We start from the raw sequence: 20,326 nt of genomic DNA on the forward strand, positions 1-20,326 counted from the left end.
TGTAACTTCTGACCCCACTGGGAATGTGATGAAAGAAATAGAAGCTGAAATAAATAATTCTCTCTACTATTATTCTGCATTTTACATTCTTAAAATAAAGTGGTGATCCTAACTGACCTAGACAGGGAATTTTTACTCTGATTAAATGTCAGGAATTGTGAAAAACCGAGTTTAAATGTATTTGGCTAAGGTGTATGTAAACTTCCGACTTCAACTGTAGGGTGTTCTTTAATGGAAGCCTCTCCAACATAATCCAGGTAGAATCAGGAATTCCCCCAGTGCAGCTTTCTAGGCCACTTACTTTTTTTTCATCTTTACTAATGAATTGCTACAAGCTTTGAGTAGCCAGTGTGTATGTGTATACAGATGACTCAACACTATACTTTCAGCTACAACAGTGAGTGAAATCACTGCAACACCTAACAAAGAGCTGCAGTTAGTTTTAGAATGGTTGGCAAGGAATAAGTTAGTCCTCAATAAAAAAAAACTAAAAGCATTGGCACAAATCATTCACTAAACCCTAAACCTCAACTAAATATTGCAATAAATAATGTGGAAATTGAGCACGTTGAGGTGACTATACTGCTTGGAGTAACCCTGGATTGTAAACTGTCATGGTCAAAAACATACTGATACAACAATAGCTAAGATGGGGAGAAGTCTGTCCATAATAAAGCGCTGCTCTGCTTTTTTAACAACACTATCAACAGGCCCTAGTTTTGTCGCACCTGGCAACTCTGTGGTCCAACTCATCCAAACCATCTCATTGGGATGAGGTCGGGTGATTGTGGAGGCCAGGTCATCTGATGCAGCACTCCATCACTTTCCTTCTTGGTAAAATAGCCCTTACACAGCCTGGAGGTGTGTTGGGTCATTGTCCTGTTGAAAAACAAATGATAGTCCCACTAAGCGCAAACCAGATGTGATGGCGTATCGCTGCAGAATGATGTGGTAGCCATGCTGGTTAAGCGTGCCTTGAATTCTAAATAAATCACCAGCAAAGCACCCCCACATCGTCGCACCTCCTCCTCCATGCCTCAAGGTGGGACATGCGGAGATCATCCGTTCACATACTCTGCGCCTCATGAAGACACGGCAGTTGGAACCAGAAATCTCAAATTTGGACTCATCAGACCTAAGGGCAGATTTCCACCGGTCTAATGTCCATTGCTCGTGTTTCTTGGCCCGAGCAAATCTCTTCTTATTATTGGTGTCCTTTAGTATTTGTTTCTTTGCAGCAATTCGACCTTGAAGGCCTGATTCACACAGTCTCTTCTGAACAGTTGATGTTGAGATGTGTCTGTTACTTGAACTCTGTGAAGCATTTATTTGGGCTGAGATTTCTGAGGCTGGTAACCTCTAATGAACTTATCCTCTTTAGCAGAGTTAACTCTGGGTCTTCCTTTCCTGTGGCGGTCCTCACGAGAGCCAGTTTAATCATAGTGCTTGCAACTGCACTTGAAGAAACTTTGAAAGTTCAAACATTTTCCAGATTGACTGACCTTCACGTCTTAAAGTAATGATGGACTYTTGTTTCTCTTTGCTTATTTGAGTTGTTCTTGACTTGGTCTTTTACCAAATAGGGCTATCTTCTGTATACCACCACTACCTTGTSACAACACAACTGATTGGCTCAAACACATTAAGATGGAATGAAATTCCACAAATTAACTTTTAACAAGGCACACCTGTTAATTGAAATGCATTCCAGGTGACTACCTCATGAAGCTGCGTGGCATGTTGCCTAGCGATTAGAGTGTTGGACTAGTACCCCAAAGGTTGCAAGATCAAATCCCCGAGCTGACAAATTAAACATTTGTTGTTCTGCTCCTGAACAAGGCAGTTAACCCACTGTTCCTAGGCCGTCATTGAAAATAAGAAATTATTCTTAACTGACTTGCCTAGTTAAATAAATAGAAAAAGCTGGTTGAGAGAATGCCAAGTGTGTGCAAAGCTTTCATCGAGGCATAGGGTGGCTACTTCGAAGAATCTCCAATATATTTTGATTTGTTATTTCATAGTTTTGATGTCTTCACTATTATTCTACAATGTAAAGAAAAACCCTTGAATGAGTAGGTGTGTCCAAACTTGTGACTGGTACTGTATATATATATAAAGTATATACAGTGCATTCGGAAAGTATTCAGACACCTTCACTTTTCCACATTTTGTTACAATACATTATCATTCTAAAATGAACTAAAATGTTTTTTTCCCTCATCAATCTACACACAATACCCCATAATGACAAAGCAAAAACTGGTTTTTAGACATTTGTGCAAATGTATGAAATATCATATTTACATAAGTATTCAGACCCTTTACTCAGTACTTTGTTGAAGCACCTTTGGCATCGATTACAGGCTTGAGTCTTCTTGGGTATGATGCTACAAGCTTGGCACACCTGTATTTGGTGAGTTTCTCCCATTCTTCTCTGCAGATTCTCTCAAGCTCTGTCAGGTTGGATGGGGAGCATCGCTGCACAGCTATTTCAAGGTCTCTCCAGGGATGTTCGATCAGGTTCAAGTCCGGGCTCTAGCTGGGCCACTCAAGGACATTCAGAGACTTGTCACGAAACTACTCCTGCGTTGTCTTGGCTGTGTACTTGATCGTCAGGTCGTTGTCCGTTGTCCTCTTCACCGTAGTCTGAGATCCTGAGCACTCTGAAGCAGGTTTTCATCAAGGATCTCGCTGTACTTTGCTCTGTTCATCTTTCCCTCAATCCTGACTAGTCCCCCAGTCCCTGCCGCTGAAAAACATCCCCACAGCATGATGCTGCCACCACCKTYCTTCACGTTAAGGATGGTATTGGCCAGGTGATGAGCGGTGCCTGGTGTCCTCCAGAAGTGACGCTTGGCATTCAGGCCAAAGAGTTCAATGTTGGTTTCATCAGACCAGAGAATCTTGTTTCTCATGGTCTGAGAGTACTTTAGTACAAACTCCAAGCAGGCTTTCATGTGCCTTTTACTGAAGACTGGCTTCCGTCTGGCCACTCTACCATAATCTTTTTAATGTTTTTATTTAACCTGGCAAATATGTTAACAAATTCTTATTTACAATGATGGCCTACCCCAGCCAAACCTTAACCCGTACGACGCTGGGCCAATTTTGCGCCGCCCTTTGGGACAAGGCCAGTTGTGATACAGCCTGGAATCAAACCAGGGTCTGTTGTGACGCCTCTAGCACTGAGATGCAGTGCCTTAGACCGCTGCGCCACTTGGGAGCCCATAAAAGCCTGATTGGTGGAGTGCTGCCGAGATGGTTGTACTTCTGGAAGGTTCTCCCATCTTCACAGAGGAACTCTGGAGCTCTGTCATTTTGGCCAGGTGCCAGCTCAAGGAAGAGTCTTGGTGTTTCGAAACTTCTTCAATTTAAGAGTGATGGAGGCCACTGTGTTTTTGGGGACCTTCAATGCTGCAGAAATGTTTTCGTACCCTACCCCCTCGACACAATCCTGTCTCGGAGCTCCATGGACAATTCATCCAACCTCATGGCTTAGTTTTTGCTCTGARATCAATCAAATTGTCGAAACATCTCAAGGATGATCAATGGAAACATGATGCACCTGAGCTCAAMTTCGAGGCTCATAGTGAAGGGTCTGAATACTTATGTAAATAAGGTATTTCTGTTTTCGCTTATTATTATTATGGGTTATTGTGTGTATATTGATGAGGGACATATTTCACTTAATCCATTTTAGAATAAGGCTGTAACAGTAACAAAATGTGGAAGAYGTCCATTTTGCCTTTGRAGCCTGCCCATCTAGTGGAAATCACTCAGTTCTGCCTCAAGGACAAGACTCATCCCAATAAACGTCAACCTGCTTAGAGTCATTAGAAGACAAAAATGAATATTACCAATTGAATGACCTCTATTGCAGGATAAATCAATGAGTTTATAGCTGYCCATAAATGGATGTTACATTTTACTTCATGAGTTGGTTATGCAAGCTTCTCCTAACCCATTGCTTTCTACTATAGATAGTAATACGATTAGGCTATATCTTTACATTAAAAACATGAGTCTGTCAGATTTCCAGTCATTCCAATGAATTTCAAATCAAATCAAATTTTATTTGTCACATACACATGGTTATRAGATGTTAATGCGAGTGTAGCGAAATGCTTGCTTGAATTTAATACCCCTTGATCGTCAAGAATAGGACTTGGAAATATATAAATATAGATTAGCCAAATTGTTATAACTGAGCATAACCCCCCAAACCAAGGACTAATTAGACTACCATGTTGTTTATCATTGTGTTGTCATGGAGGACTGATTGGGCTCGTTGCTTCGAGTTGAAATGGAAATGCTGCGCTCATGGAATGGCATGCTTTGAGCACTATTGAAAAGTGCTATTTACACGTGAAAAATAAATGCAATATGCTGCGTTTGCTGTAGGCCTATTGTTTCCGTTTTTGTTGGTGACAGTTTGATATCTCGACAATTTGCAGCTCTTTAGTTAAGTCTATAAAAGTGCGCGAGTTTGAGCATGTGTCCATTAGGCCTGAGGATTCTTTATTTTTTAATCAGCACAAATTAGATTGAGCAATAAAAGCCCCGCTCGTGGTCTTCTTAAATTTGACAATTTTTTGACAGCATGGCGCACAATACCACAGCGGAGTTCACAAGGGGGGAACTCAAACTTTTATTCCATAGGACGGGGTCCGCATGACGCAGCTGCTGCAAGAACGCATGTTTCACTCTATCCACTGGGGCGTATTCATTACGCCGATTCTGTTGCAAAACGTTTTTTAAACCGAAGCAAACGGAACGAAACGGGGAGGGACCTACCTGAATGTGTCCAATAGAAACTATCGCTTTGCTCTATTTGCTTCCGTTTGGTTTTTAAAAGAGTAACGGTTTCTGTCAAAAAGAACATTGCTTGATAGGCAGTTTAAACTACTTAAATTCAACCATTATTGGGTTAAAATACGCATATACATTTGTGAACAGCAATCCACAACAACCACAATCCATAAGGTTCAAATAGTTAAATGAGATAGCTGCAGTGTGATTAACATCAATGCGCTATGTAGACCAGATATCAACAATAAATTCTAACCGTATCGCCCGTAGGCTACATAATTGCTGTCGTCCTTACTTCCAAGCGTTTATTCAAATTGGATCATCTTTGGATGTCGAAAGTCGCACGAATCTAAGACATAGCTTGTGGATTGTAGCCTGCAAAAGCCTATTCCTGTTCTTTTCCCGCCTATTCCTGTTCTTTTCCCGCGTTCAACCAAACGTATTTGGTGTGTCATCATAGTGGTCTGTGATTTGTGGTCGGAACAAATGTACATTTGTACCTTTTTTCAATGCTTATTTTAATGTCATGAAAACAGAAAGGTGTCGAATACTTTTTTCTCTCACAAAAACCCTTCCTGAATAAAAAAAAATGTAGCTTAGAAGTAAGTAATCATAACGTTTTTCAAAATAAATTATATCTGTAATCTGATTACTATATTGTTGCTGGGAACGTAATGGATTACAGTTACCGTCTTTTCGTAATCAGTTACATGTAAATCCTCAACCGTGATGATCCGCTGCCGCTACTACAACGTTAAGTCCACAATGATTCAGTGATAACTCTTCGGCTGTCCTGTGCAGTGCGTACCGCTTATAAAAAATGGAAGTGTGAAAGATTTATAGGCTTGCACACAATCTACAGCCGAAATACATTCATATTGTTTTACATTTTCCTCAACGTTAGCTGGCTATGTTCATTATAGCCCATAAAATACAAGTTAGATATTAGTCTTCATACCGTTTTTAAAGAGATTCTAAAAAGTGGAGAGACGGTCGTGTAGCCTGGTGCGCGTCAGCAAAGTGCAAACCTTTATGTAAATACGTAAAAAAAAAAATGTAATCTGTGTTTTTACTCAATATATAGCCTAACTAATAGTACACCACGAAATAAGATCGAGTTAGTGCTTTAGTAGGTTTCTTACCTTCAAGAAATTATAACCAGGATGCTGTAGGCTCAACACGTGTTCTTTGCTTTGGCTTTCATCCGTAATCTGTGTCATATAAAGGCATTGAAAGCAGCCACGCCTATCATGTCTGGGCACATCATCATCTGAAATCAAACTTMATTTATATAGTACATTTCTTACTACAAATGCATTTCAAGGTACTTCACAAATATAATAATAAAAGGTGAGAAAGATAAAACACCAAACAGTTCACGAATACAAATTCAGAGATGATCGTCTKGGGAAGTTATGAATAAAAGGGAATCACATTCAGCATCAAATGATTTGTAAAAACTGTAACCTCAAGCAGCAGCCGTAGAAAAGACACCTGATCGGAGTTCCCGCTGGTCTGGAGATTACAGCCCAGTACAGACAGAAGTATTTCTGTTCTACGATATTGTGTTCTCTCTTACGCTGTGTGAACTGACATGCATGATTGTTGAAGACACTCCGATGTTCAGGAGAAGGGAATTAAACGTCTATAATGCCCTCCACCGCGGCGCTCTACTCAAACAGCGGCGTGGCAAAGTAATTCAAACCCTAAACTTTATTACTCAGGATGTAATTTGCCAGTGATACTATAATATTGTTATTAAAGCAAAAGCAGACAACCCCGTAGTATAATAGTTTATCTACTTATCTTGTCAGCTTGTTGTTGTGTGTTCTATGCAAGAAAAATTTAATTATTGAGGGCATTCAAGTGGCAAGAGCCACAGGAGGGAAATATGTATTCTGATAAGCAGTCAATGCACAACAGTTCTAATGCAATCACGGGTAAACACTTTTTGAAAGTAGTTTTGTCAAATGTAATTTATTTTGAAAGACCTTTCTTAAAAAAAGAGGGGGATCCAGTTTTACATTGCTACCATGTTTATTTATTTACTCCTTCAATTGAGCATGTGGCATCGTTATACAAATGCAGAAAAGTGAGTTATAGATCTGTCATTCTCATTGAAAGCCTAAGAAGTGGTTGATCTGTTCTTTGTGCTCTAGTTCTATGCTTCCAGTTCTTAAGTTTTGTTTTTGCTTCTTTTACTTTCGGTTTTATTCACCATCTTCAAACAGCTGAAAAAAACTAAAAACTAAAAAAACAGCTGAGACCTCACCTATTCCCTGGGCCTCGCTGAGACCACACATATTCCCTGGCCTCCCGCTCCGTTCCTCATATCCTCTGCTGTAAACTTCTGGTTTACAGAGAACTCTGGGCAGGCTGGTCATCACATAGCGATCGTCCTGGAAACAGTAGAGAGTGGTTTTCAGTTTCACAGAAACCCAAGTCCCACCACACTTACCGTCCATGGGTTCCCCAGCCACACTACATCCTGTTGGTTCCCCACCACATAACCATCCCTGGGTTCCCCACCACACTACAGTCCTGGGTTCCCCCACCACACTACCATCCCTGGGTTCCCCACCACACTACCAGTCCTGGTTCCCCACCACACTACCATCCCTGTTCCCCACCACACTACCAGTCCTGGGTTCCCCACCAACTACCAGTCCTGTGCCCACCACACTACCATCCCAGGTTCCCCACCACCACTACCATCCCGGGTTCCCCCACCACACTACCAGTCCTGGGTTCCCCACCACACTACCATCCCTGGGTTCCCCACCACACTACATGTCCTGGGTTCCCCACCACACTACCATCCCAGGGTTCTCCCACCCACACTACCAGCCCAGGATTCCCCACCACACTACCGGCCCTGGTTTCCCACCACACTACCAGCCTTGGGTTCCCCACCACTACTACCAGCCCAGGATTCCCCACCACACTACCGCCCTGGGTTCCCCACCACCATACCAGCCTGGGTTCCCCACCACACTACCAGCCGTGGGTTTCCCCACCACACTACCAGTCCTGGGTTCCCCACCACACTACCAGTCCTGCGGTTCCCATCACACTACCAGCCCGTGGTTCCCCACCACACTACCAGTCCTGGGTTCCCCATCACACTACCATCCAGGGTTCCCCACCACACTACCAGCCTGGGTTCCCCATCACACTACATCCCAGGGTTCCCCACCACCACTACCAGCCTTGGGTTCCCCACCACACTACCGGCCCTGGTTCCCCACCACACTACCAGCCTTGGGTTCCCACCACACTACCTCCCTGGGTTCCCCACCACACTACCAGCCTTGGGTTCCCCATCACACTACCATCCCAGGGTTCCCCACCACACTACCAGCCTTGGGTTCCCCACCACACTACCATCCCTGGGTTCCCCATCACACTACCATCCAGGGTTCCCCATCACAACTACCATCCTGGGTTCCCCACCACACTACCAGTCCTGGGTTCCCCATCACACTACCATCCCTGGGTTCCCCATCCACACTACCAGTCCTGGGTTTCCCCACACCACTTACCAGTCCTGGGTTCCCCACCACACTTACCATCCAGGGTTCCCCACCACACTACCATCCCTGGGTTTCCCCACCACACTACCAGTCCTGGGTCCCACCACACTACCATCCCAGGGTCCCCACCACACTACCATCCCAGGGTCCCCACCACCACTACCAGTCCTGGGTTCCCCACCACACTACCAGTCCTGGGGTTCCACCACACTACCAGTCCTGGTTCCCCACCACACTACCATCCAGGTTCCCCACCACACTACCAGTCCTGGGGTCCCCACCCACACTACCAGTCCTGGTTCCCCACCACACTACCCAGTCCTGGGTTCCCCACCACACTACCACCCCAGGGTTCCCCCACCACACTACCATCCCAGGGTTCCCCACCACACTACCAGTCCTGGGTTCCCCACCACACTACCAGTCCTGGTGGTCCCACCACACTACCAGTCCTGGGTTCCCCACCACACTACCAGTCCTGGGTTCCCCACCACACTACCAGTCCTGGGTTCCCACCACACTACCACCCCAGGGTTCCCACCACACTACCATCCAGGGTTCCCACCACACTACCAGCCTGGGGTTCCCCACCACACTACCAGTCCTGGGTTCCCCACCACACTACCACCCCAGGGTTCCCCACCACACTACCATCCAGGGTTCCCACCACATACCAGTCCTGGGTTCCCCACCACACTACCAGTCCTGGGTCCCCACCACACTACCACCCCAGGGTTCCCCACCACACTACCATTCCCAGGGTTCCCCACCACACTACCAGTCCTGGGTTCCCCACCACACTACCACCCCAGGGTTCCCCACCCACACTACCATCCAGGTTCCCCACACACTACCAGTCCTGGGTTCCCCACCACACTTACGCCTTGGGTTCCCCACCACACTACCAGTCCTGGGTTCCCCACCACACTACCAGTCCTGGTTCCCCACCACACTACATCCCTGGTTCCCCACCACACTACCAGTCCTGGGTTCCCCACCACCTACCAGCTGGTCCCCACCACCTACCAGTCCTGGTTCCCCACACCACTCTACCAGTCCTGGGTTCCCCACCACTCTACCAGTCCTCGGGTTCCCACCAACCTACCAGCCTGGGTTCCCCACCACTGCACTACCAGTCCTGGGGTTCCCCACCACATACCCAGTCCTGGGTTCCCCACCACACTACAGTCCCTGGGTTCCCCACCACACTACCAGCCTTGGGTTCCCCACCACACTACCAGTCCTGGGTTCCCCACCACACTACCAGTCCTGGGTTCCCCACCACACTACCGCCTTGGGTCCCACCACACTACCATCCTGGGTTCCCCACCACACTACCAGTCCTGGGGTCCCCACCACACTACCAGCCTTGGGTTCCCCACCACACTACCAGTCCTGGGTTCCCCACCACACTACCAGTCCTGGGTTCCCCACCACTCTACAGCCTTGGGTTCCCCACCACACTACCAGCCTTGGGTTCCCCACCACACTACCATCCTCTGGTTCCCCACCACATACCAGTCCGGGTTCCCACCACACTACCAGTCCTGGGTTCCCCACCACACTTACCATCCTGGGTTCCCCACCACACTACCAGCCTTGGGTTCCCCACCCACACTACCATCCCTGGTTCCCCACCACACTACCAGTCCAGGGTTCCCCACCACACTACCAGTCCTGGGTTCCCCCATCACACTACCAGTCCTGGGTTCCCCACCACACTACCAGTCCTGGCGTCCCACCACACTACCAGTCCTGGGTTCCCCACCACACTACCAGCCTTGTGTCCCCACCACACTACCAGCCTTGGGTTCCCCACCACACTACCAGTCTGGGTTCCCCACCACACTACCAGCCTTGGGTTCCCCACCACACTACCAGTCCTGGGTTCCCCACCCACACTACCATGCTGGGTTCCCCACCACACTACCATCCCAGGGTTCCCCACCACTCTACCAGCCTTGGGTTCCCCACCACACTACCATCCCTGGGTTCCCACCACACTACCATCCCTGGGTTCCCCCACCACACTACCAGTCCTGGGTTCCCCACCACACTACCAGTGCCTGGGTTCCCCACCACACTACCATCCTGGGTTCCCCACCACACTACCAGCCTTGGGTCCCCACCACACTACCATCCTGGCGTTCCCCACCACACTACCAGGTCCAGGGTTCCCCACCACACTTACCAGTCCTTGGGGTTCCCCACCACACTACCGGCCTTGGGTTCCCCACCACTACCAGTCCTGGGTTCCCCACCACACTACCAGTCCAGGGTTCCCCCACCACACTACCAGCCTTGGTTGTTTTCCCCACCAGCACTACCGGTCCTGGGTTCCCCACCACACTACCAGTCCTGGGTTCCCCACCACACTACCATCCTGGGTTCCCCACCACACCAAACCAGCCTTGGGTTCCCCACCACACTACCATCCAGGTTCCCCACCACACTACCACACCCATGGTTCCCCACCACACTACCAACCCAGGGTTCCCCACCACACTACCAGCCTTGGGTTCCCCACCACAGCAACAGCCTTGGGTTCCCCACCACACTACCATCCCTGGGTTCCCCACCACACTACCAACCCAGGGTTCCCCACCACACTACCATCCCAGGGTTCCCCACCACACTACCGGTCCTGGGTTGTATTTAAATAATAGTTAATATGCTTAATATAAAACATTAACTTCAGTGATTTTGAAAAGGGAACACTTGACTTTCACTCATGTCATGACCTGTGTTAGTATCAATACATTGTTAGCCTACTATAGGGTATACGATACACTAGGTATTCATACTTTAGGGACTTTCTCCATCGCTGGAGCAGCAGCTGTCATCTCCCTCACAGTGCTCACTCCGTTCTGGGTAGAAACACAGAGAAAACACAGTTAGCATCTCTATTATAATAACCAGTATATTATTATAAGCTGTATCATGTTAGTCATTTAGCAGACACTCTTATCCAGAGTGACTTACATGAGCAATTAGGGTAAAGTGCCTTGCTCAAGGGCACATCAACAGGTTTTTCACCTTGTCGGCTCAGGGATTCGAACCAGCAGCCTTTCGGTTACTGGCCCAACGCTCTATCCACTAGGCATAACTCCCTTTTCATCTGCTGTAAAATAATAATGATCACTGCTGTACTAACTCAGCCTGAGTAAGGGCTGGAGTAAAAGAGTGAAACTTTATCATGTACCATTGACACCATGTGAATTTGGGAGGTAGGTAGTCCAATGACTGTCAATGCATCTGRCTGTAATAGGGGAAACTCKGGTCTAGAAAGCGCYACAGAAGGTAGGCTACAATAAATCAAGATTAATACAACACGAGTTGTAACAACGGAACAACAAGCCACATCGGAACATTTAGCTGAAATGTATGCCCTCTACTGACGGAAATCAACAACGCACTGAGGTGCGGAAGGCTACACAAAATATGCAGCAGTGGTACTCTGACGCGTTGCTCTATTGCGCACTGGACACCGCATCTAACTAATGGTTACATTAGTGCGTCGGGGAATAAAAATTAAATGAACTAAATCAGTTCTAACCGAGAAGTCTGAAAGACCTGGTGAGCAGCGAGCTAGACTATTCARTAGAAAGTCATGCATAGCCATAACTAATGTTCCTTTTCTCAAAGTTAGCAGGCTATGTTGTTAAAAGAAGAGTTAGACTAGATACTAGTCCTTATACAGTTTTTTAAAAAGAGATTACAAAAGTTGGGGAGGCAGTCATGAAGCCGAGAGTATGTGAGAAACAGCAAGGCTTGATATTAGGCCTACATTACGCGCAATAAGTCATGCACATACTGTATGTATGTAATAGGTTATTTCCTTTTTTATAAAATATGTATTTTTAATCTAAGTTTGTACGCTATATAACTTATAGACTATTCTATAACGAAATAAGATCGAGTTAGACTTTATATATGCCATTTTATACGTTTCTTACCTTAAAGAAATTACAAACAGATGGCAAACAAAGGCAGAGTTGGAAATGAGTTTAGGCTATATATAGTCAAAAGATCCTTTCATTTTCATTTAGGATCTTTTGACTATATAGCCAAAACTAATTTTCAACTCTGGCTTGACAGGACCACACACTATATTGCTCCTACTAGCGCTATTACTAAAGCCTTTCAGTGATAGCTGACACGACCCTGTTTAATATTCTCCTTTCTTTTATCTCTCTCAACAGTAGGACATAATATGCATTCTCTTCATAGCAGTCTGGGTTTATTTTCATCAATCAGAGAACACAAGTATTTATCCAGTAATAATTTAATGCATTTTTTTTCTTCTTAATTTCAATTATTTAGCCGATAACAGCAATTTACAGTTAGTTAATTCAACTGAGGTAACAATCATCATACTTGCTTTCACTGAAATACTTGAAAAAGCGCGTGTTCACTGTTCATTCAGTGTACAGCGCCGAGATTTACATGCTAAAATCTCCACTGTATATAGGTGTTCAGTTCATAGCAGCCACACCTATAGCCATATTATATAATGTCTTGGCCCATCATACAGAGAAGTTATGACTTAAAGATACATTTTATAAAGCAGTAATTCCATAAACAACAATCTCTGCAAGCCACCGCAGACTTTAACCAGGGCAATATAMGGGCATAGTGTCAATCATACAAGTGCTTTTTATGCACGTACACACGAAATTCATAAATTCATTAAAAAAAATAATGAAAACGCTTTATATGTTTAAAGCTTAAGGCCTTAATAGAAACAATAACGACTCCCATACCCCACCTCTGTTTTGGTAAAAGGTTGAGGGATGGGGCTGGAMAAATGTAACCACTCACAAATTCATAYACAGAGCTATGACCATGCATGATATAAAAATGATGTTTTTAACCTTGTTAAGAGGCTATACAGTGTTTGTTTACATTTACATTGTTTACAAACATTGGAGTAAAACAAGCTTATATTTTGGGTTGTGATGGGGTACGACAGTTGAACTAACCTCATGAGGCATTTCACATATTTTTTCACACACAAAACAACAAACAACTTAACATTCACATACATCCACTTCAACAAACAACTTAACATTCACATACATCCACTTCAACAAACAACAACGACATCACACTTGCTCAGACCCACATGTTCCCACCATATCCACACCCAACGTTGCTTCTAGTGCCCGTAAAACTCTACCCCATATGTCTTAGAATTGTGCCAGACCCCCTTTCGATATTTAAATAATAAATCAATTTTTACATTCTCTTAACGTTAGAGTATAGTCAGACTTCCAGCATTTAAGTAATAGTGTTTTGTCATACTCCAGTATTGTCAGATTGGCAGTCTAAGGCCTAGTTTTCTGTGACATTTTAGTGGCAGAACGCATGAAAAGGAAGTCCCCACCCACACACCCACACACTCATGAAGAAGTTTTACGGCTTCTTCTTCCTTCCTTCTTCTTCTTTGTTTACTCCCACATGGAGCACAAAGAAGACTGAACATTTAGAGAAAATGTGATGTTTTACTCTAGAAAAGAAGAAGAAGAKATMAATTGGGACTGGAATGTATTAAAATAAAAATTTAAGGTTAAAGATGTTAAATGTCAAAAGGCGACTGAAGTAATGTAGTAAAATGGTTACGGATGAGTTGTTTGTTTGTTTTAAGGTTACGTATATAAGGACTATTGTGTATTAGGCTGGGAGGTGAGGGCTTAGGGCCTGTAGGGTTGATGGAGGATGAGGCTTAGGCTTAGGAGGTTGGATGGAGGATGAGCCTTAGGGCCTGTAGGAGGTTGGCTTGGAGGATGAGCCTTATGGCCTGTAGGAGGTTGCTTGGAGGATGAGGCCTTAGGGCCTGTGCGTTTGCTTGGAGGATGAGGCCTTAGCACTTGGTCTTGGAGATGAGGCCTTAGGGCCTATAGAGAGTTGGCCTTGGAGGATGAGGCTTGATATGAGCGTTGTAGTGAAACTTATAATGTTGACAATAAAGAACTGATGATGGGATGTTGAATGTTTCAGATGTAATTGGAGTAATAAATTAGGTTAGATTACAATTTAGTGCAATTAGAATAGTAAAGGGAATAAGTGTTAATGTTTAAAACTATTGTATGTAGCTAAAAGCATATTAAGGGTGCTAGGATGACCTACTGTAGTTAGGAGGCAGGAAATCCTGTGGATTCTAGGCTCGTATTATCTGGTTTTGGGCGCCACATCCAACTTAGGTTAGAAGAGGTTTTAATTACGTCACGGCTCGCTTAAGCCTGGGAGGGAAGGGGCCTGTGGTTTCAGAAATGTTGAGGAAAAAGTGGGGGCTAGTGGGTGGCTGAAAAAGCCCCTTTGAGAGATTGCAGAAGCACGTGTAAGATTTGCAGAAGCATCAGCGAGAATATAGGTGTTATGGGCGGGGTTAGGAACAGAGATAGGTTATTATTGTTGGGGCTGGGTTAGGTACAAAGGTAGGTTATTATTGTTAGGGGCTGGGTTAGGTACAAAGATAGGTTATTATTGTTGGGGCTGGGTTAGGCACAAAGATAGGTTTTTATTGTTAGGGCTGGGTTAGGTACAAAGATAGGTTATTATTGTTAGGGGCGGGGTTAGGTACAAAAAAATGTTATTATTGTTAGGGGCAGGGTTAGGCACAAAGATAGGTTTTATTGTTAGGGCTGGGTTAGGTACAGAGATAGGTTATTATTGTTAGGGGCAGGGTTAGGAACAGAGATAGGTTATTATTGTTAGGGGCAGGGTTAGGAACAGAGATAGGTTATTAGGATTGCATTTGTGTAAGGTTCTGTATTTATTTTCTTAGTCAACCTTGTGTTCTGTTTCGTTGTGTTCTGGAACGTAACCTTGTTTCTTTGTGTTCTGGAACGTAACCTTGTTTCGTTGTGTTCTGGAACGTAACCTTGTTTCGTTGTGTTCTTGAACGTAACCTTGTTTCTTTGTGTTCTGGAACGTAACCTTGTTTCTTTGTGTTCTGGAACGTAACCTTGTTTCTTTGTGTTCTGGAACGTAACCTTGTTTCGTTGTGTTCTGGAACGTAACCTTGTCTTTCATTTATGTTCAATGATTTCACCCTTTCACCTTTCACCTTCACCTTTCACCTTCTTAAAGTGTTAAAAGTAAAGTTCTAGAACAAATCCTTAACGTTACCTTATTGAGATACGTTTTAAAAGTAGCTGTTAGAGTTTTTTGACACACGACTGATGGACTGATCATCCTGAGGGGGGGGGGCGACAAAAACTGTTTATAGTTGTAAAGGGTAAGAAACCGTTATTAAATGCCTCGCTTCTCATAGAATTGGAATAGACAAAAACATATTGCATTGGCAGCCTTATAGGGGTTTAGGGCGATGAAGGTATCTAATCCATGGTTAATGTTTGCTTATCKTAATTGCTTGTGTGATTATTGATCTGTGATATTGAATGATTGACTGATTGAACTAGGACTTGTTTCTGTCTGTTTCTGGAATTTTGAATAAACTTGCTTCATTGTTCTGTAACTCTGTGTCATCGAACAGTCATACATGTGCATGTCGTTTTACTCTAGGTTTCTGAGATTGACTTGATTGATTGATTGAGGATATTTAGCATATGGTTAATTAGTCCATTGGGAACCCACGTTGCTGGGATAAAATAACCTGAGACCAAACTATAGGTGCATAGGTCAGAGTCGTAAGAGGGGTGATTCTGGGCTAAGTCAACCCAGGAAAAGGGGCCCCTCAAAATTAAAATCAATTTTCTTTTGCCACTTGTGCCGAATACAACAAGTGTAGACTTTACTGTGAAATGCTTCCTTACAAGCCCTTAACCAACAGTGCAGTTCAAGAAGAAGAAAATATTTACCAAGTAGACTAAAATAAAAAGTAATAATAAAAAGTAATACAATAAGAATAACAATAACAAGGCTATATACAGAGGGCACTGGTACCGAGTTAGTGTGGAGGCTATATACAGGGGGCACCGGTACCGAGTCAGTGTGCAAGGGTACAGGCTAGTTCAGGTATTATGTACATGTATGTTGGGGCAAAGTGACTATGCATAGATAACAAACAAACAGCGAGTAGCAGCAGTGTACGGGGGGGTGTCAATGTAAATTGTCCTGTGGTGATTTTTATGAATTGTTCAGCAGTCTAATGGCTTGGGGGTAGAAGCTGTTGAGGAGCCTTTTGGTCCTAGACTTGGAGCTCAGTCTATAAACAGTCTATAACTTGGGTGACTGGCGTCTCTGACAATTTTATGGGCTTTCCTCTGACAACTCCTATTATATAGGTACTGGATGGCAGGAAGCTTGGGCCCAGTGATGTACTGGTCCGTTCTCACTACCCTCTGTAGCGCCTTACGATCAGATGCCGAGCAGTTACCACACCAGGTGGTGATGCAACCGGTCAGGATGCTCTCGATGGTGCAGCTGTAGAACCTTTTGAGGACCTGGGGGCCCATGCCAAATCTTTCAGTCTCCTGAGGGGGAAAAGGTTTTGTCGTGCCCTCTTCACGACTGTCATTGTATGTTTGGACCATGATAGTCCGTTGGTGATGTGGACACCAAGGAACTTGAGACTCTCGACCCGCTCCACTACAGCCCTGCCAATGTTAATGGTGGCCTGTTCGGCCCTCCTTTTCCTATAGTCCACGATCAGCTCCTTTGTCTTGCTCACATTGAGGGAGAGGTTGTTGTCCTGGCACCACACTGATAGTTCTCTGACCTCCTCCCTATAGGCCGTCTCATCGTTGTCGGTGATCAGGCCTACCACTGTTGTGTCATCAGCAAACTTAATGATGGTGTTGGAGTCGTGTTTGGCCACTCAGTCGTGGGTGAACAGGGAATACAGGAGGGGACTAAGTACACATTCTGAGGGGCCCCAGTGTTAAGGATCAGCGTGGCAGACGTGTTGTTGCCTACTCTTACAACCTGGGGGCGGCCCGTCAGGAAGTCCAGGATCCAGTTGCAGAGGAAGGTGTTTTGTCCCAGAGTCCTTAGCTTAGTGATGGGCTTCGTGGGCACTATGGTGTTGAACGCTGAGCTGTAGTCGACGAACAGCATTCTCACATAGGTGTTCCTTTTGTCCAGGTGAGAAAGGGGGGTGTGGAGTGCGATTGAGATTGCGTCATCTGTGGATCTGTTGGGGCGGTATGCGAATTTCCAAATGCCTGAAGGTACCACGTTCATCTGGACAAACAATAGTACGCAAGTATAAACACCATGGGACCATGCAACCGTCATACCGCTCAGGAAGGAGACTCGTTCTGTCTCCTAGAGAAATGTCCTCTGGTCTGATGAAACAAAAATAGAACTGTTTGGCCAAAATTACCATTATTATGTTTGGAGGAAAAAGGGGGAGGCTTGCATGCCGAAGAACATCATCCCAACTGTGAAGCACGGGGGTGGCAGAATCATGTTGTGGGGGTACTTTGCTGCAGGAGGGACATGTGCACTTCACAAAATAGATGGCATCATGAGGTAGGAAATTTATGTGGATATATTGAAGCAACAACTCAAGACATCAGTCAGGAAGTTATAACTTGGTCGCAAATGGGTCTTCCAACTGGACAATGACTCCAAGCATACTTCCAAAGTTGTGGCAAAATGGCTTAAGGACATCAAAGTCAAGGTATTGGAGTGGCCATCACAAAGCCCTGACCTCAATCCTATAGAACATTTGTGGGTAGAACTGAAAAAATGTGTGCGAGCAAGGAGGCCCACAAACCTGACTCAGTTACACCAGCTCTGTCAGGAGGAATGGGCCAAAATTCACCCAACTTGTTGTGGGAAGCTTGTGGAAGGTTACCCAAAACATTTGACCCAAGTTAAACAATTTAAAGGCAATGCTACCAAATACAAATTGAGTGTATGTTAACTTCTGACCCACTGGGAATGTCATGAAAGAAATAAAAGCTGAAATAAATCATTCTCTCTACTATTATTCTGACATTTCACATTCTTAAAATAAAGTGGTGATCCTAACTTACCTAAGACAGGGATTAAATGTCAGGAATTTTGAAAAACTGAGTTAAATGTATTTGGCTAAGGTGCATGTAAACTTCTGACTTCAACTGTATATAGAACGTGTGATCATGTGGGCTTACAGTACACTTAACAGAGAACACACAAAACATATAAAGCAAGTACTTCTTTGTTCTTTGAGGTGCTGTGCCTTTTTAGGGCTTTTAAGATCCAACTCCTCTCCTAATGTATCAAAAGATCTGTGGATTATTTCATTGAATTTACATTGGAGAAAGACGACCACTTAAATACCGTGGTAAGTTTGTAATACCTTATGAATTCAATTGTAGTGGCTGGTGGGGCTCTATTTGGGAGAGTGAGTCCACCGAAGGACTGAAGTGAGATGGGTGGAGGAACCACACATACTTCAAGGAAGTGACTAATGTCCTCCCAGCCCCTCCTCGTTCCCCATCCCGATAGATAGAGCTCTCACCAATAACCGCCATTGAATCTTATCTATTTTTTTGTTTATTCATGAGGGATCACCATTATCTTCAAAGGCAACAGCTACTCTTTCTGGGGTCCAAACACATTAAGGCACTTACATTACACATAAAACAAAAGTTAAAACAGTACATCACATAACATTATCTACAACACAAAATGTATAATGCAACAATACTACAATGCATGTGTGTGTGTAGTGTGTGTGTGCGTATGCATGTGTCTGTACCTTTGTGTGTGTCTCTTCAGAGTCCCCGCTGTTCCATAAGGTGTGTTTTCATGTGATAATGTTGCGTCTAGGTGGTAGGTGTAGGAGTCAGGCGCAGGAGAGCAAGGATGTCTGAGAAGCGTGTTTTAATAAGAAAGTCCACCAACACAGGAATGGAACAATCTAAAAAGGCACAACGCCCTCGACAACAGAGAACCCGTACAAACGCACGGAGGAACAAACAAAGATCCGACAATCACACACTTAAGAATCAGTGAAAACAAATAACGGCATAACCTCACCGAGCACATCACAAAGAAAGACTAATCCCGCACAAACTTAGGCAGGCAACAGGGTACATATACAGTGGGGAGAACAGGTATTTGATACACTGCCGATTTTGCAGGTTTTCCWACTTACAAAGCATGTAGAGGTCTGTAATTTTTTATCATAGGTACACTTCAACTGTGAGAGACGGAATCTAAAACAAAAATCCAGAAAATCACAATGTATGATTTTTAAGTAATTCATTTGCATTTTATTGCATGACATAAGTATTTGATCACCTACCAACCAGTAAGAATTCCGGCTCTCACAGACCTGTTAGTTTTTCTTTAAGAAGCCTCCTGTTCTCCACTCATTACCTGTATTAACTGCACCTGTTTGATCTCGTTACCTGTATAAAAGGAAAGCCCGCCAACTGTCGTCTTCTACCTTACTCAGGGACGAGGAACGGCTTACCAGACAGGAAGAGAGCCACGCATGACGACTAAGAACGCATGACGGCTGGAACGGAGAGAGGAGAGTGACGGAGAGGAGAGAGGAAAGGAGCGACGGGACATGGAGTGGTACCTCCAGCTAACCAACCAGGAGCGAAGGACCAGCCAAGCCCAATTATGCAGCTCTCTACGGGAAGAGTTTCTCCGCTCCCGGGGCTCGCCTCCTCTCCTTTTAACTGTTTGCAAAAGTTGGGGGGGTGGAGACATATAACACTCCTTTAAATCATGAAGAGTTGTAGACTAATACTTCTCCTTATAACTTTGTACATTATGGAGACATTAACACTTCCCTTTAACTTGTGAGTGGAACATTAACCACCTCCCCTTAACTGTGAAGTAAGATGGGACATAATACTTCCCCTTAAACTGTTTGAAAGCCAGTGGGACATTAAACTTCCCTTAACTGGAGAAGTGGAACATTAATTCTTCCCTTTAATTTGTCGAACATCCTCCCCCGACCAAGACCGCTCTCAACTCTCCATTATATGCCCACTGTTTCTCACCAAGCTGCGCCACAATAGTAATCGTACACAGCAGTCCTGCGTTACATACGAAGCGTTGAATTGTCAGTC

At 44.6% G+C, this 20,326-nt stretch overlaps 3 protein-coding genes across 4 annotated transcripts in view; 1 reads left to right on the forward strand and 2 right to left on the reverse strand.

Moving 5' to 3' along the window:
* LOC112068616 (glutamic acid-rich protein-like) overlaps positions 1–5,606 on the reverse strand; it is an 82,307-nt gene extending 76,701 nt beyond the window's left edge. The window contains exon 1 of the mRNA XM_070438226.1: positions 5,499–5,606. The gene's annotated coding sequence lies outside the window, so the exon portion shown is untranslated. The remainder of the gene's footprint in view (positions 1–5,498) is intronic.
* The window catches only part of LOC112068617 (histone H1-like protein HC2), a 17,684-nt gene extending 11,638 nt beyond the window's left edge, over positions 1–6,046 (reverse strand). The window contains exon 1 of one of the 2 annotated variants that reach the window (XM_024135793.2): positions 5,952–6,046. The gene's annotated coding sequence lies outside the window, so the exon portion shown is untranslated. Of the gene's footprint in view, positions 1–5,767; positions 5,896–5,951 lie in introns of those variants that run through there. The other variant, XM_070438228.1, reaches the window with a different exon arrangement.
* Positions 6,047–7,272: 1,226 nt separating this feature from the next.
* Positions 7,273–20,326, forward strand: part of LOC139023958 (adhesive plaque matrix protein-like) — a 13,916-nt gene continuing 862 nt past the window's right edge. Inside the window, exon 1 of the mRNA XM_070438221.1 lies at positions 7,273–10,101. Coding sequence (XP_070294322.1) covers positions 7,273–10,101 — 2,829 coding nt within the window. The remainder of the gene's footprint in view (positions 10,102–20,326) is intronic.

This window comes from Salvelinus sp. IW2-2015, unplaced genomic scaffold, assembly GCF_002910315.2.
Source record: "Salvelinus sp. IW2-2015 unplaced genomic scaffold, ASM291031v2 Un_scaffold609, whole genome shotgun sequence".
Taxonomy (NCBI): domain Eukaryota; kingdom Metazoa; phylum Chordata; class Actinopteri; order Salmoniformes; family Salmonidae; genus Salvelinus; species Salvelinus sp. IW2-2015.